This window comes from Pimephales promelas, chromosome 10 (assembly GCF_988280905.1).
Source record: "Pimephales promelas chromosome 10, fPimPro1.hap1.1, whole genome shotgun sequence".
Lineage (NCBI taxonomy): Eukaryota > Metazoa > Chordata > Actinopteri > Cypriniformes > Leuciscidae > Pimephales > Pimephales promelas.
In genome coordinates, this window is record NC_142778.1 from 36,174,250 (window position 1) to 36,192,586 (window position 18,337).

General features: G+C 39.4%; 1 protein-coding gene across 1 annotated transcript in view; it reads left to right on the forward strand.

Moving 5' to 3' along the window:
• LOC120487651 (uncharacterized) overlaps positions 1–18,337 on the forward strand; it is a 150,252-nt gene that overhangs the window by 37,543 nt on the left and 94,372 nt on the right. The window contains exons 30-36 of the mRNA XM_089116627.1: positions 501–674; positions 798–968; positions 1,316–1,489; positions 9,831–9,995; positions 10,148–10,321; positions 10,828–11,001; positions 11,207–11,380. Of these exons, the coding sequence (XP_088972753.1) occupies positions 501–674; positions 798–968; positions 1,316–1,489; positions 9,831–9,995; positions 10,148–10,321; positions 10,828–11,001; positions 11,207–11,380 (1,206 nt within the window). The remainder of the gene's footprint in view (positions 1–500; positions 675–797; positions 969–1,315; positions 1,490–9,830; positions 9,996–10,147; positions 10,322–10,827; positions 11,002–11,206; positions 11,381–18,337) is intronic.

Below are 18,337 nucleotides of genomic sequence, written 5' to 3' on the forward strand. Positions count from 1 at the left end.
TGCGCCGCTAAACTGGATATCGCTCATATTTTTTTCTCCCCTCCGATCTCCGATCTAGCGTTCTGGGCCGGTATCGGCGCGATACCGATGCCGTGGATCGGATCGGGACATCCCTAACAATTATAAAAGCTTTGAAATAATTGAGGTCTTTTTCACAACAATTTGAGCATATCACTAAATGGCCGATTGTTGCACATAACAACATGCAACTTAAATGTCCCAGGCCTGGTCCTCTCTCGTTCTACTATGTCGTTACTCCTATTATTCTTCCAGAGCTCATGGGACGCAAGCTCCATTTTCACAGCTCTGAGCCACGCTCTGCTTGTCACAGAAACATTAAAACCACAGTAATTTGAACAATAAAATCTTGTGTATTTTCCTTTTCTTTGTGTAATCGACTAATGTTTTCAGTGTCGACTAGTAGCAGCTGTACTGTTTAGTCAACTAGTCTTGCACATCATTAGTAGCGGGTAATGTCAGCATACTTCTACTTTGTCCAGGTTGTTACAAAGTCCTGATGCAGATGAAGCCTGTCAGTATGTGAGAGGAATTGTGGGTAATAACCCGTTACTCCTGAGAAAACTGAATCTGAGTGGACGTAAACTAGGAGACACACGAGTGAATCAGATCGCTGCTCTCCTGCAGGATAAACACTGTAAACTCAACACACTGATGTGAGTATTGTGTTCATATGTTACTGTAGATTTAAAGCATCTTAAAGACATTTGCTGACAAAAACATGTTGGAATCAAGTACTTTGTGTTTGTAAATTCTCCGTCTTCTGTTCATGATTTTAGGCTGCGTAAGTGTGGTCTAACAGAGGAAAGCTGTTCAGCTCTCGCTACAGTCCTGAGATCAAACTCCAGTCTGAAAGAGCTTGACATCAGCAACAATAATCTGCAGGATTCAGGAGTGAAGAAACTCCAGAACGGATTAGAAAATACAGACTGCACACTGGAGAAACTCAGGTCAGTTCAATTAACCATTATTTCATTTTACTAATCACATTTTTAATTTTCAAATGTAAAATATTACTGTTGTAAACAAAAGGAAACACATGCTTCTGTCAGATGTGATTTTAAAAACATAAATAAAAATATTCTCATACTGTTGATTTATTATATTTTATTTTATTTTTTTTCTCTCTTAGACACCTGGTGTCATTCTGTTGTAGCACCCTCTGTATAGTTACAGAAAACCTCAGATTAAAAGAAAACACAATAAATAAAGTGCATTCATGTAAATATTTTTTCATGGATTTTTTTTTTTTTTTTTTTTTTTGATTGGTAATACAGTAAATGTCTTTCCTCTCTAGACTCTCAGACTGCAGTATCACAGAAGAAGGTTATAAAGCTCTGGCTTCAGCTCTGAGATCAAACCCTTCACACCTGATAGAGCTGGATCTCACAGGAAATGATCCTGGACAATCAGGAGTGAAGGAGCTCGATGATCTACTACAGGATCAGAAGTGTTCACTGAAAACACTGAGGTGAGACGTGATCAAATAGTACAAAATAAATCATATGCAGGAAATTTATTTATAAACATTATTTTACTCAAACAAAATTAACACATATTTACTCACACACATATTCAAGTTATTTAAACTCAAGACACTGAGGTGAGACGTGATGAAATAATATACCAAAAATGATAAGCAGCCAAATTATTTATAGAAATATTATTTAGCCCTCTGGGGTTTTTTTCACATAGCAGCAAAATAGACTTAAAATACTCATTTAGGGTCTTGCAGATAAAAGAAATATGAAAAAATAAACTGTAAAAAGCTTTCCCATTAGTGGGCGTGGTTTCAGCGCAGCCAGCGGACACGCCCCCAGCGTTTGAGAGCAGAGAAAACTGCTCATTTTTTTTGATAGCTTTTTTTATGTACTTTTTTATCATTCAAATTTGGCTGGGTGGCTAATAACACATTTTCTGTGGTGTGACAAACTCAGAACACATACTTAATTTTGACTTTACAGGGACTTTAATATCCAGCTCATTAGGCTGGTCATTGTCTTCTCAGGTGACAGCATTATTCAATGTCTTCACAGCATTATTCAATTTACGCAGAGTATTGCCACCTTTGGGGCTTCGGCTGGAGTGAGACTGTAAAATTTCAGTGTGCGCACACGGAGAACATTTTTGGTAACCCTAATTTTAAAAATGTCAGTCCTTGACCTTGTTTACTTAGTATAAACTAGGGGTGTCCATGGTTAACCGATTAACCGTTTAAAATTGCATAACCGAGTGAAACCTTTTTGCTCGGTTAAGTGGCGTCAATACATATTTGCACAAAACGTTTACGTTTTTTTTTCCTGATTGTCGATAAAAAAATATTGTGAAATGACAGCGTGTCTATTAACGGTGTTATGCGACTAAAACATTTTTTTTTTTCCTTTCGCGATAAGCCATTCCAAAAATAATGGCAACGGACGTTGGTATATCACAGCCACCGCACTAGACATTATTATTATTTATGGAAGGAGACGTGATGTGTCATCCAAGCATTAATGGCAGGGAAAGTCACAGAGTTTCTGTGTGTTTCTCCCTCATTTCTGCTCCGCGGTCTTGATTGTGGCATTTCTTTGAGGTTTTGTCTAGTAGGCTGTTCCTTGTATCTTTTATGATTTTTAAAAAGAACTCTGTCTCGTATTATGTCTAAACGGTCAGTGTACTTTTGTGTTCATTCGTTTCCCCTTATTTAATCCGTAGGCCTAATTGCAAAACGAAAAATGAACGGTTGTATTTTGTAAAACGCAGAGTTGAACACCAAAATGTTCATTTGAACTGTAGGACTACGTCAAATGTTGCGCAAAAATATATAGGCTATATATCGACGAATTTTCAGATATTTGTTTGATTTTTTTGCCTCTTTAAACATTTAAAATATTTGACAAATGAATATGGAAAAAAAAATATTTTACTGGTTTTCTGAGGCCAAATTAGAACCTGGAAATGATATTTCCCCCGCAGTGCTGAATGAGAAGAGCTGTAACCACAGCCTACAGAAAGGGGATTTATAGATGATTTATAAGATATAATAAATGTGTCTGATAATAAAATAATATAAAATAACGAGGCATTAATTGTTTATTAATAAACTATTGTTTTATAAATCAGTTTCTGCTAAAAACAAATCTCCATCCCCGGATGCACCTTTAGAGAGAAATACATAATTAGGCTACATAATTACATAGTCAGAAGATATTGGCTCGATTCAAATTTGTTCGTTTTAAATTGGACATTTAAAGCTTTAGTCTAACCACTGTAGAGCTTTAAATGTCCAATTTAAAACGAACAAATTTGAATGCGGTGGCTGTTTCAGTTCTCGCGCTTCAGTTCACGGAGAGATCATGAAGCGCGCCTGTTTGTTAAAGCACAACGTTTTCTTGTTATTGTGAGTTTACGCAAATAAATGTATTTGCGAATAATGTATTATTATTTTCTGTATGACTAGAAATGAAAGAGTATTTTAAGTTGTTTCCACTGAAAGGAAACTGCAAGTGTTCGCATGGGCGTCTCGCAGCCTCCACATTAAGCACACACACTTAATATGCGTCAAAATATTGTGTTTATTTGTGCTTTGTTCCTTTTTTGGATAAAAGCGTCTTCTACATATACAGCCTAATAAAATGTTACAATAATGATGATTATTATTATTATTTGCGGACACAGAGTTTTTGCGAAATGGACGTGTGGCCAATGTGCGTATTTTCAATTGGCAATTTCAGTTTGAAGGGTGATGGAAACGCGCCTACTTTAACTGCTCTGAACTTACCACTGCGTTTTATTTCTATAAATTAATTTAGTTTCAAATGGGGTCCAACCAGTTATTAAAGGTGTTAAAAATTAACTCTGTATCTTGAGGTTGCGGCGCGCACATTGTTAACCGAGTATTAACCGATAAGGGCCTCGGTTAACGGTTAATGAAAAACTTGAAAACGTGCAGCCCTAGTATAAACCCTGATATATGCACACACACCAAACAAAAAAAATAGAATGGAAATGCTTTTTCAAAATGTACAAATCATTTATTGATTGCACTATAAAACATAAAGATAGAGGTGATTAAATAACAAACATATAAAACAATAAGAAATCTCAAAACAAAAGGGACACATGATAGTTTGGCTACTCCACCTTCCCAGAATATACCACGAATGTTATTCCTTGTGCCATTTATACGCCAAAAAAAAAAAAAATATCCAGACGCACGTGTGCTGTGCCATTAATTAATTAATTAATTCATTCATTCATTCATTCATTCATTCATTCACACACAGACACGCATTTCATATTTAAGCAGTCTTTGTGCAGTTTACAGATACTGTTTAGTAACGCGATTAGAACAAAGCTCTTAAGAATAAATTACTTACTACATCAGCTGAATCCGTGCTCCTCGAAATGCGCCTCACAGCGCAGCAAGATGAGGTAAAATATTTCAAAGAGGTGCAGTTTTATTAAACTGGATGTTTTATCCAGCTGATGTGGGCGTTTTCATGGCTTGCCTCATCATTATGTAACGGCAAGAACCACAGAAGCAGTAATGCAAGTGAGAGAATGTTTAATACTCAGTCCACGGTCAGAAGACACAAAACACAAGACTGGTAGCGCAGGGACAAGATGGTCAGGGGTCCGGTGATGAGTCTTGAGGTGAAGTGAATTGAAGATCCAGGTGAGGTGATGTGATCCACGGCAGTGATAATCCCAGGGAACAAGAACAAGACACGAGCTGACACGCCGACAGGAAGGGACCAAACACACACACACGAAGGACTTCATACAACGATCTGACAATGAGAGGAGAAAACTGTGAGTATATATAGGAGATTGAATGAGCTGCAGCTGGTGAGTGGATGATTGTCAGCTGGCGCGCTGATCAGCATATGCTGATCAGCAGAACGGAGTGGTAATGCCCACTCACACACACACCCACACAGATAACAACAGAAACACGAGACAAGAAGGAATCAATGAATTTATAAACCGTGACAGTACCCCTTCTCCTAAGAACGCCTCCTGGCGTTCTCAGTCTCCCTTACCTGTCGATTGTAATCATCAATAAGGGAATGATCCAGGATGTCTCTAGCCGGTACCCAACTTCTCTCCTCCGGACCGTAACCTTCCCAGTCCACCAAGTACTGGAATCCGCGTCCCCTCCGCCTCGAGTCCAGAATACGATTTACCAAATAAGATGGTTCCCCTTCTATGAGTCGGACTGTCACCGGACTAATGATCTTGGTGACAGCAAACGGGCCAATAAATTTGGGAGCAAGTTTATTAGAAACGGAGCGGAGAGGAATGTTCTTGGTAGAAAGCCACACTTTTTGACCCACGACGTATACGGGAGGCTTTGACCGGTGGCGATCAGCCTTGGCCTTGGTGCGTTCCCCCACCCGGAGTAGAGTCTCACGGGCTCTAGTCCAGGTGCGGTGACACCTCTGGACAAAGGCGTGGGCGGAAGGGACCGCGACTTTGGATTCCAGACTGGGAAAAATAGGTGGCTGGTATCCTAAGCTACACTCAAACGGAGACAGGCCCGTAGCTGATACTAGTAACGTATTGTGGGCGTACTCCACCATGGACAGTTGCTGGCTCCAAGAGGAAGGATTCTTGGAGACCAAACATCGTAACACCCTTTCCAGATCTTGGTTGGCTCTCTCGGTTTGACCATTGCTCTGGGGATGAAACCCTGAGGACAGACTAACAGTCGCTCCCAGTAATCTACAAAACTCTTGCCAAAATTTGGACACAAACTGGGGTCCTCTGTCGGAGACCACGTCTGTCGGGAGGCCATGAATACGAAAGACGTGATCTACGACTATCAACGCTGTCTCCTTAGCTGAGGGTAATTTGGGTGAGGGAATAAAGTGAGTTGCCTTCGAGAATCGGTCCACCACGGTTAAAACCACCGTGTTACCCTGAGAGGGCGGGAGGGCAGTGATAAAATCTAGAGCGATATGGGACCAGGGTCTCGAAAGAACCGGCAGTGGTTGAAGTAACCCATCTGGGGGTCGATTAGAAGTCTTACCAGTGGCACAAACCGAGCAAGCCAAAACAAAACTGTGGATGTCACGAGCCATACGTGGCCACCAGAATCGTAGCTTGACTAAAAAACTAGTACGATTAACTCCTGGATGGCAAGCCACGTTGGAACAATGACCCCACTGGATAACGTCAGACCTTAATTCCTCTGGCACAAATAAACGGTTCAGTGGGCAGGCGGGCGGAGGCATTACCCCTTCTAAGGCCGTCTTGACCTTCGATTCGACCTCCCATACGAGTGTGGAGATGAATAGATTCTCCGGTAAAATGCACTCGGGAGTAGACGGGCGTTCGGATCGATCAAAAATGCGCGATAAAGAATCGGGTTTGATGTTCTTGGAACCCGGGCGGTACGAGAGAGTAAAGTCAAAACGTCCGAAAAAAAGTGCCCACTGAGCCTGCCTAGAGTTCAATCTTTTGGCAGTTCTGATATATTCCAAATTCTTATGGTCAGTCCAGACGATAAAGGGTACCCCTGACCCCTCCAACCAGTGGCGCCATTCCTCCAAGGCTAACTTGACTGCCAGCAACTCCCTGTTACCAATATCATAATTGCGTTCAGCAGGGGATAAACGATGGGGAAAAAACGCGCAAGGATGAACTCTGTCGTCTGTGGGAGAATGCTGAGAAATCACCGCTCCTACCCCCACCTCTGAAGCGTCGACCTCCACCACGAACTGACGTGATAGATCAGGGGTAATCAGGATGGGGGCCGAAACAAAGCGGTCCTTCAGTTTGGCAAACGCTGCCTCAGCAGCGTCTGACCACCTGAACGCAGTTCTGGGGGAGGTCAAGGCGATCAGAGGCGAGGCCAGTTGGCTGAAATTACGAATAAAACGCCGGTAAAAATTGGCGAATCCCAGAAACCTCTGTAGGGCCTTACGGGAATCTGGGATTGGCCAATCCACCACAGCCTTAACCTTCTCGGGATCCATGCGAATTCCCTCAGACGACACAATGTATCCTAGAAATGGAACAGACTGTGCATGAAAAACGCATTTCTCCGCCTTGACAAAAAGCCCATTCTCTAGCAACCTCTGAAGCACTCGCCTGACGTGCTGCACGTGTTCCTGGAGAGAAGATGAAAATATCAATATGTCATCCAGGTAGACATAAATGAACTGATCAACCATATCTCGCAGCACGTCATTGACGAGAGCCTGGAAGACTGCTGGGGAGTTGGACAGCCCGAAAGGCATAACCAAGTATTCAAAGTGCCCCCTAGGGGTGTTAAAAGCAGTCTTCCATTCATCCCCCTTTCTAATGCGGACCAAATGATAAGCATTACGTAGATCCAATTTTGTGAAGATAGACGCTCCCTGCAACCTCTCGAAGGCTGAAGTCATCAACGGTAAAGGATAGGTATTCTTCACCGTGATGTTGTTCAACCCTCGGTAATCAATGCAAGGTCGTAGAGACCCGTCCTTCTTCCCCACGAAAAAGAACCCCGCCCCCGCAGGAGAAGAAGTGAATATAACTTGCCTTTAGGCGGAGACTTACCTGACAATAAATCTATCGCACAGTCATAGGGACGATGAGGAGGTAGAGAAGCAGCACGAGACTTACTGAACACTTCCTTCAGGTCCAGGTACTCCGCGGGCACGTTAGATAAATCCACTGCCTCCTCCTGAAACACAGAGACAGAAACAGACGAACAGGCCGACACAAGACAGGACTCATGGCATCTACCACTCCATTCTAACACAGATTTCTTAAGCCAGTCGATCTTGGGGTTGTGTTTAATTAACCAAGGGTGTCCGAGAACAATGGGTGCAAGTGGTGAGTCCATGACGTAAAAGGAACATGTCTCTGTGTGGTTTCCAGATGTGGTGAGTGGATGATTGTCAGCTGGCGCGCTGATCAGCATATGCTGATCAGCAGAACGGAGTGGTAACGCCCACACACACCCACACAGATAACAACAGAAACACGAGACAAGAAGGAATCAATGAATTTATAAACCGTGACACATTAGTGTTTGAATAGTGCACGCTCTCAGTGGGCGGGGTCACATTAACATGTCATACGCTATAATTAGGTGAAAGGAAAAAGACTCTCTCTCTTTTCATACAGATTACATCAACTGAGAATAGTTGTTTTTTATATAAATTACTTCATTTAAAAGACGATAATTTCAGCTTCATAAAGCGAAATCTTTCGTGTCTCTGTGACAAGAGTTACAGTTCATTTTTCGGACATGTTTCAGAATGAACTTCACTGACAGAAAGAAGGCAAAACGTGCATCATGTTTATTTTTCTTTATTTGACAAAAAGCAGAACACTTTGTTTTTATTGTGAGTATACACAAAAAAAAATAGACACTTAACCCTATGGGGTCCAACATGTTTTGGGGGCCCTTGAGATGTTTTTTCATGCCCTGACATTTGTGATTTTTTTTTTTTTTTAGTTGCTTATAAACATATTAGTGGCAAACTTGTTTCATATAACAGGGTTGCCAACTCTCAAGCATGTGGCGTGACACTCACATCAGCATCAATCTCATGCAAGAAATGTCACGCCGAAATCCATTTTTTTCCCCTCTCAATCCGTTAATGCGCTGATGCGCTGTTCTGACGTGTGCTTTCCTGAGGGCATACCCCCGACGCTCACAGGCACTAGAAGCCTGTCAAAAAGCGCCTGAATACTGGACTAAGTTATCTTTCGTGTCTTATTATACTAATACTGTTAAATACACACAATGTTTACATAAACAGGCTATGTCTAAAGTGAAAGCAAACATTTGAGAGAATATCTGGTGTAATATGCATCTATATTAAACGCATCGCGTGCTGGTCTAAAAGCGACAGTAGTAAAAAGTACTGCCACTTGTACTTAAAGGGATAGTTCACAAAAAAAAATAAAAAAATCTGTCATTATTTACTCACACTAATGTTGTTCCAAACCTGTATTAATTTCTTTCTTGTGCTGAACACAAAAGATTTTTTTTAATGTGGGTAACCAAAAATTTGCTGGTCCCCCATTAACTTCCAGGAGAGAAAAAAAAACTATACACTGGAGACCAGCAACTGTTCGGTTACCCACATTATTCAAAATAATTTTTATTTTCAACAAGAAAGAAACTTATTCGGGTTTAAAACATCTTGAGAGAGTAAATTAAGACAATTTTCATTTTTGAGGGAACTATCCCTTTAGTGTTAATAAAACAAAGAAACACAATGAGAAAATCACTCACTGACTGAGAACTTTAATAGTAGCTTTAATAAGAATCAATATTTTATTCAGTGAAGTCAATGTAGTGTTTTAATTTCATATTTGTTCATTTAATTACTTTCTTCAATGCTACTGTTAAATACACCTACTGTATCTGAAAAAATAAAGCACTGTTTATTTAATTTGAATATTAATTTGTGTAATGTTCATCTTGTCTTATTTTTTAACAACAAAGAAAACAGTGACAAAGATTTTTATCTTTGCCACTGGCCTAAATGTATGCCTTTCTTTTTTCTTTTGTTACCTAAGGCTTTGTGTTAAACATAGGGACATTAGTTTGGCTGTAATGAACATTCACTTGCAAAATAGTAAAACAAACTTGAAAAAGAATTGTGATAAAAAATCGTGATTTTCCTAAAAAAAAAAAAAAAAAAAAATCGTGATATAATATTTTTGCCATATCGTCCACCCTTCGATCCTGTTAATACAATCCATTGCAAAGTAAATTGAAGAAAACATTTGACACTGTTTTCAATTGCAATCAGATGAAATTTTTTATAAATGTTTAGTTAATAATTTAATTGAATCCTGCATTATTTTCTCTTCTCCAGGTTTTTAAGTTCTGCTGCTTATGAAGCCTGTCAGTTTATGAACAGAGTTCTGGGTGAAAATCTGTTACTCCTGAGAGAACTGAATCTGAGTAAATGTGAACCTTTAGGATTGAAGAAACTTGCTGCTGTTCTGCAGGATAAACACTGTAAACTCAACACACTGACGTAAGTTGTATTATCATTGCAATAAAATTTTTTTTATCATAATTGTGAACTTTCTCATTGTGTTATGTATATTTTGCAATGTCATCATCACCATCACCAGTAGTTGTCAACTCTATGTAAATGTTTAGAAACTATGTTTTCTCTATATTTAGTCTCAATATCAGCGAAATCACAGATGAGGATTGTCGTGTTCTGACTGAAGCTTTAAATTCAAACCCGTCAAATCTGAGAGAGCTGAAGCTGAGTGGGACTGAACTGAGAGACTCAGGATTGAACATCTTCTCTGCGCTGTTCAAGAATGAACAGTGTCAACTGAAAAAGCTGAAGTAAGTTATTTTAAAAAATATCTTATAATTCAATTCTCATATTCGTGGATAAAAGTAGCGATTACTAAATCTACCAGCCTGTATGGTAACATATTATTTCGATATTCCACTTTAGACATTCTAATAACTATACAGTAAGTAATTTTGCAGTTACAGGTCAATTAACTGTCATTAGAGTATTAGTAGACTGTCTGCTTAATATCTGCTAACACTTTTTGTTGGTCCCCAACAGACACTCTACTGACTAAAAGTAACTTGGCAACTACAAGTCAATTTATTCTCCTAACCCGAACCCGAACCCTAACACCCAACCATAACCTACCAGTCTACTGACACTCTACTACAGCCTACTAATACTCTCATTAGAGTTAGTTGACGTGTAGTTTAAAAGTTACTTCTAGTCAGTAGGATGTCTAAAGTGGACTATCGAAATAAAGTGCAATCGCCTAGATAATTGTATACATATATACAGCATTTTTATTTTTGTTTTGTTCTGTCTTCTACAGGTTTAACTGCAGCAGTATTACAGCAGAAGGTTGTGCTGCTCTGACTTCAGCCTTTAATTCAAACCCTTCAAACCTGATAGAGCTGGATCTGAGTGAGAATAAATTTGGCAACTCTGGAGTAACAGAAATCTCCACTCTACTGGGAAATTCACCGTGTACACTGCAGATACTCAGGTTTGAATTTAAACATGGGCAGAAATCTTAAGTCAGTGATGTCACTTACAGAAACAAAAAAGTAAATACATAAACAAATATTGACATATATGTGGCTTTTTAAGTACTGAGAATTATGAATATGAAAATCCTGAAAAAAAATCTTGTATATATTGAATTAGTTAATTGTTTGACTTAGAAGACTTTATTCAATGGTTTCCTCTAGACTCTCAGACTGCAGTATCACAGAAGAAGGTTATAAAGCTCTGGCTTCAGCTCTGAGATCAAACCCTTCACACCTGATAGAGCTGGATCTCACAGGAAATGATCCTGGACAATCAGGAGTGAAGGAGCTCGATGATCTACTACAGGATCAGAAGTGTTCACTCAAAACACTGAGGTGAGACATGATGAAAATAATAATAATAATTATAATGTACAGATTAGGGCTGCTAGTAGTTAACAAGAAGAGGCTTAGTTGATCAAAATTGTATTAGTTGGTAAGTCGCAGAAGAAAAAAAACTCTGAACTGGAAGTGGCAAGTCACGCAGGCCACAACAGATAGATCATTATTGGCTAGTCCTTGTTGTAATTACAGTTGGGCAGGAAATCCAAATGCTCACCTATAAATCACTGAAATATGTCTTATCACATTAAGTATTCACAGCTTTATATTACAGCTCACTCAAATGCTAACATAGAAAAATGTGTGATATTATTTGGTGCATATATGTTTGTTTGGAGTGTGGAAGTTTAGTAGTAGCGTGCTGCATGACAGTTGGAGGTGCCGGTGTGATCACTTGCATTTAACTTAAGATACTCTTTCATTTTTGGTCATACAGGTAAGATCAGTACATCATTCAAAACTGTATAGGGGCTTTTTTTATGTGTGCGAGCTCAAAATAAAAACAAAACGCTGTGCTTTTATAAAATAATGAAAACAAACAGGATGCAGTGTCTACTGTCTCAGTCCCTGTGAACTTGAGCGTGTCAAAAAATAGAAAGAAACTCAGTGTATTTGCATCACAGACATGAGATATATATTTTTATAGAAAGCTTGAAATCTATAAATATATATATTTATATTTATATGTCTACTTTGAAATGAGCCAACTCAACTGGGAAAAAATATTCTCAGATTATGTAATCCACATGCATACGTTTGTGCACTACTGCGGAGGTGACGAGTCAACTGAAAACACAGTAAACACTAGTTTATGAATTAATTATTAGCCTGTCTCCTTGCTCTTTTTTTCACGACATATTCATTTATTTTATTTTACATTCTTTTATTCATTTAGTTGACGCTTTTATCCAAAGCAACTTACAATTGCTATATATGTCAAAGGTCGCACACCTCTGGAGCAACTAGGGGTTAACTGTCTTGTTCAGGGACACATTGGTGTCTCACAGTGGATTCGAACCCGGGTCTCTCACACCAAAGGCATGTGTCTTATCTCTGCGCCATCACCATCCCCATCATCATAATCATTATTTTTGCCATTGGTTTTGGTGATTTTTAAATAAATTAAATTGTCACGATAAATTATTGTCACGGATCTCTGAGGGAAGACTGAAATGCAGAATGAGTGTTCAGGGTTTATTGACAAAGCAGCAGACTAGACAAGATAGTGATGAAGAGGAGGTGATAACAGTCCAAACACTAGGCAGGAAATGGGGCACGATGACAGGTAAGCAGGAAGAGCTACCACTGTAGCTATACAGTAGCTCAAGATGACGGTAGGCCAGACCAGAGGATACCAGGCAGGAACCCCAAGTGCAACGACCAATGCTCTCCAGTATCTCAAACGAGGAGCTGAGAAGGGTGAGCACACTGACAATGACCGAACAAGAAGGCATGGTAATTGGAAACAAGGAGGCAGGAACACAGAAGAAGATGGCCAACACAATCAAAGACTGAGCCATGTGTTCAAGCTCAACACAATCAAAGACACATTAAACAAAGACAAGACTGACAGAACTGTCAGAGGAGAACCCTGACAATTATAGGCTATTAAAGGCTCATTATTATGGTTTATTAATTATTAGTCAACTATTTGCTTAAATTAAAGACTACGCCCCAGTTTCACAGACAAGGTTTAAGTTAGTCTTAGACTAAATTGCATGTTTAAGCCATTTGAACTGAAAGCAACTTGCGCTAACATATCTTAAAATATGTCAGTTCAAATATTTTGTCTGAAGCTGCGCACCAGTTATGCTTTCTTTCTAGATTAAATTTCTAAAAGTTACTTAAATGCCCTAATGAACTAAGGCCTAATCTTGGCCTAGTCTAAGCCCTGTTAGTGAAACCAGGCCTACTAGTTGATGACTAGAAAAATCTTTAGTCGAGGGCATCCTTAGTGCAGATGAATTATTAGGGCCCAAGCCCTGAAAGGGCGAAGGCCCTATTGTTTTCCTTGGGATTATTAGGGCCCAAGCCCTGAAAGGGCGAAGGCCCTATTGTTTTCCTTGGGATTATTATTCTTCTTTAGTATTATTATTATTTTACTACCTTTTGGGCACTTTTGGGGCCCTTAACGTGCTCGAAAACTCTTGAAACTTTGCACACGGGTCAGAACCCGCGGCCATCAGAGCCGGGCTGAAGCTGGTACCTGGGCGTGGCAGGGGGGCTCGTCAGCGCCCCCTGGAACGGGGTCCGAACACTCGGTCCATAACTCAAACACGCTTGCATGTAATAATATGAAACTCGGTACACATGTTGATCTCATCGTTTCATCTATACCTCGCGCTCTTACTTTTTACCCCAGCCCAACAGGAAGTCGGCTATTGAGGTTTGTTTGTAAAACGCTCGCAATGGTATTTGAAATACTCCTCCTAGAGCTTTGATCCACATTCGACGAAACTCGGTCAGCGTGAAGTCAAGACATTGAGGATGAAAGTTTGCGAGGGGATTTTTGATATCTCGAACGGTTTGTCCGTGGCGAGGAAACGAAATCATGGCGAGAAACGTGAAACAGGAAGTGTGTTATAACTTCAGCATACATTAACTGATCTTGATGAAACTTCAGCAGTGTGCTCGCTGTAAGAGGACGATCACATGGATGTGACTATTGTGAGTAAAAGTTATAGCGCCACCAACTGGCAGCAGGAAGTGTGTCACTTTCAAAATGCTTTGAAATCACCCTTTTATTTTTACCCGATTTGCTTCAAACTTCATCTGTATAATGTAAACATACGGCAGATGTAGACCTGTGAATGGATTCTTGATATCTTTGATACTGTTGCCGTGGCAACGCATCAAACTTTACCCTTCTTTTAGGATGCTTTTAGGATGCTTTTGAGACCCTTAGCATGCTTCAAATTGCATGAAACTCGACAGACACATCACATTTATTAGCCAGTAGACATGTGCAAAGTTGCAGAAACGGGCGTGGTGAGGGCTCAGTAGCGCCACCTTTTGACAAAAGTGGGGTGGTTAGTTTTAACTAGAGTTACAAAAATTGGTATGTATATTGTACTCCTCGAGCCGGACAACTTTCTAATTGACACTTATTAGCTAGGACCCACAGAAAGTCAGATATTTTTGTTTGAATATGGCCACTCTGAGCCTACATGTCTCTGTGTCTCTGTGTCTTTGGCTGGCTGGCTGGCTGGCTGTCTGTGTGTGTGTGTGTGTGTGTGTGTGCAGGGGGAGGGGGCTTAACCATTTCACTGCTGTGTGTATGACCTGCATAAAGAAAATACATTTCTCAAGCCTGGTATTTTTTAAATAAGTTTTTATTTTTATTTTTTATAAGTAAAGACATATAACTAGTTTAATTGTAGTGCATTGACAATAGTTTTATATAATTAGTTTATTAATCAGATTAACTTGGTCAATAAACTTGGTCTGAAAATTTGGTCCATAAATCAAACACACTTGCATGTAATAATATGAAACTTGGTACACATATAGATCTCATCGTTTCATATATAGCCTACTTCACACTCTTACTTTTTACCCCAGCCCAACAGGAAGACGGCTATTTAGGGTTGTGTTTAAAACACTTGCAATGGAATTTAAAGTATTGCTCCTAGAGCACTGAACCAAATTCGACAAAACTCGATCAGCGTGAAGTCAAGACATTAAGGATGAAAAGGTGCCAAGGGATTTTTTATATCTCGAACGGTTTGGCCGTGGCGAGGAAACGAAATTATGGCGAGAAACATGAAACAGGATGTGTGTTATAACTTCAGCATACATTAACTGATCTTGATGAAACTTCAGCAGTGTTTTCGCTGTAAGAGACCGATCACATGGATGTGACTATTGTGAGTCAAAATTATAGCGCCACCAACTGGCAGCAGGAAGTGTGTCACTTTTAAAATGCTTTGAAACCACTCTCTTATTTTTAACCAATTTGCTTCAAACTTCATCTGTATAATGTAAATACACGGCAGATGTAGACCTGTGAATGAATTTTTGATATCTTTGATACTGTTGCCGTGGCAACGAATCAAACTTTAACATTTTTTTTGATGCTTTTGGGACTCTTAGCATGCTTGAAATTGCTTGAAACTCAACAGATACATCACATTTATTAGCCAGTAGACATGTGCAACTATGGCAAAAGATTAAAGTAATGTCAAAAAAGTAAACACTAAAAGCCTCATATCTTCTAAAAATGTAATTATACATCATTTGTTTCTAAATTAAATTATACAAATATTATAACTTCCCCAATTTTTCCTTTTTTTCATTTAAGAATTATGTTTACGTTCAAAAACAGCCAGAATTGTTGTAAAATTCATAAAAAAATAATAATCTGAGTCATACGTAGTGCTATACTGCCCTCTTGTGTTCAATATCAGGTAGGCCTATTGTGTATATTCCCACCGGTTAATCAACGTGTGACTCCGCTGGGACTTGGAAGCTTTTAAATCGCTTACTTAAAACCGAAAGTCGAAATACGGATGTCCGCACAAGACATTAATGGTGTGGAGTAGAGCGAGCATTTTAAATAAATTCCTATTAAGTAGGATTGAACTAAACAGAAAGAATGTTCACTCTGTTCTGCTGGTTCCTCGCTGGTGGATCATATGATTACTTTGTCATAATCTATGACAAAAATGCTATTATAAACCATATTAATAATAGATAATACACATTGCTCTTATTTTTGAAAAATACATTCATGAAAAACAAGATAACAAAAATCATAAAAAAATATAGCCATGGCTGCTATAAATGTTTGAAATGCATAGGACAGATGTTTAATGACGCAGCAACATATAATTGAAAGGCAATTAATAATCTGTCATTACATCACTGCATTATGATATTACGGCTCCAATACGGTGCAGCACAAAGCACTTATGTGCATCCCGAGCGGAGAATGATGTGCTTGAAGCCACATGAAGTTACAGCGCAGTGAGTCCGTATTGAAAAGTTCAAAGCACAAAGGAAATACATATTTATGAACAGTGTATTATACATTATCTATCTATGCAATAGTTTATTGAGCCTTTTCTTTTAAAGGTTTTAAATTTCAGTTACTGTGTGCGTGAAGAACAATTATAGTGCTCTGACTCTAGTGTTGTGATCTAACCGAAAGCGTCCGACACCTGGTAGAAAGTAACACGGTTAAGTTACAGCAATAAAGTCCAGCAAGAAAAAGTTTCTTCATTCGAAAATATAGACCTTTAGACCTTTATCTTAAAGATCCAGTATAATAGGATTAACATTCAATCATCTTGAAGATCGTTTCATCATTGACTGTAACCGAATGTGACGTGCTGTTTGAATGCTGAATGGAGAATGACTGACAGGCGCAGAGAGGGAAAAGTTTGTGTTCTTGAATTTAATGACTTAAATATTAATTTCTATATCACATAATAGCTTCAGAACACTAATAATACAGTACACAAAAACTTTATGGTACTTTAGAAAGTTTTTGTGCCTTTGTGCCTAACATAGAATAGTATATATGCACAATATAGAATTTGAATCAGCCTCGTCAAAGATGGCAGTGTCAGAGCCGATACCGATCCTGAGTATCTAATCGGCGCACTTCTTTTCAACAGTCAAATTGAAATTGAAATTGAAATTGCTTGAAACTCAACAGATACATCACATTTATTAGCCAGTAGACATGTGCAAAGTTTCAGAAACGGGCATAGTGCAAGGACTAAATAGCACCACCTTTTGACAAAAGTGGGGTTGTTAGTTTTATCTACAGTTACAAAAATCGCTATATACATTGTACTCCTCAAGCCGGACAACTTTCTAATACATAGTCATTAGCTCGGACCAAGAGGAAGTCAGATATTTTGGTTTGAATATGGTGAGCCTCTCTCTGAGCCTACGTCCCTGTATGGCAAGCCCTTTTAACATTTAAAAGCTAAGTTTGCCTGTCCGGAATTAACATTGTAGATATCAACAACGTCTTTCTGTCTATTCGTAATTACATTTTGGATAGTTTGTATTATCATTTAAGATATCTGTAACATAATTGTGACTAGTCGAAATGACAGAGTATGGCAAGCCGTTTTAACATTTAATCATAAAAGGGCCAAAGCCTTCGGCACCGCCACCCGGGTGCATTTAGGTAACTAAAGGAACCGGGGTTGCGGTGCCACCGGCTTGGGCCCGCCATCGCTGCTCGCAGCTATATTTATTCTTTAGTTAGGGCCCAAGCCCTGAAAGGGCGAAGGCCCTATTGTTTTCCTTGGGATTATTTTTCTTTACTATTATTATTATTATAATAATTATTATTTTACTACCTTTTGGGCACTTTTGGGGCCCTTAACGTGCTCGAAAACTCTTGAAACTTTGCACACGGGTCAGAACCCGCGGCCATCAGAGCCGGGCTGAAGCTGGTACCCGGGCGTGGTAGGGCGGCTCGTCAGCGCCCCCTGGAACGGGGTCCGAACACTTGGTCCATAACTCAAACACGCTTGTATGTAATAATATGAAACTCGGTACACATGTTGATCTCATCGTTTCATCTATACCTCACACTCTTACTTTTTACCCCAGCCCAACAGGAAGTCGGCTATTGAGGTTTGTTTGTAAAACGCTCGCAATGGAATGTCATATACTCCTCCTAGAGCTTTGATCCAAATTCGACGAAACTCGGTCAGCGTGAAGTCAAGACATTGAGGATGAAAGTTTGCGAGGGGATTTTTTATATCTCGAACGGTTTGTCCGTGGCGAGGAAACGAAATCATGGCGAGAAACGTGAAACAGGAAGTGTGTTATAACTTCAGCATACATTAACTGATCTTGATGAAACTTCAGCAGTGTGTTCGCTGTAAGAGGACGATCACATGGATGTGACTATTGTGAGTCAAAGTTATAGCGCCACCAACTGGCAGCAGGAAGTGTGTCACTTTCAAAATGCTTTGATATCACCCT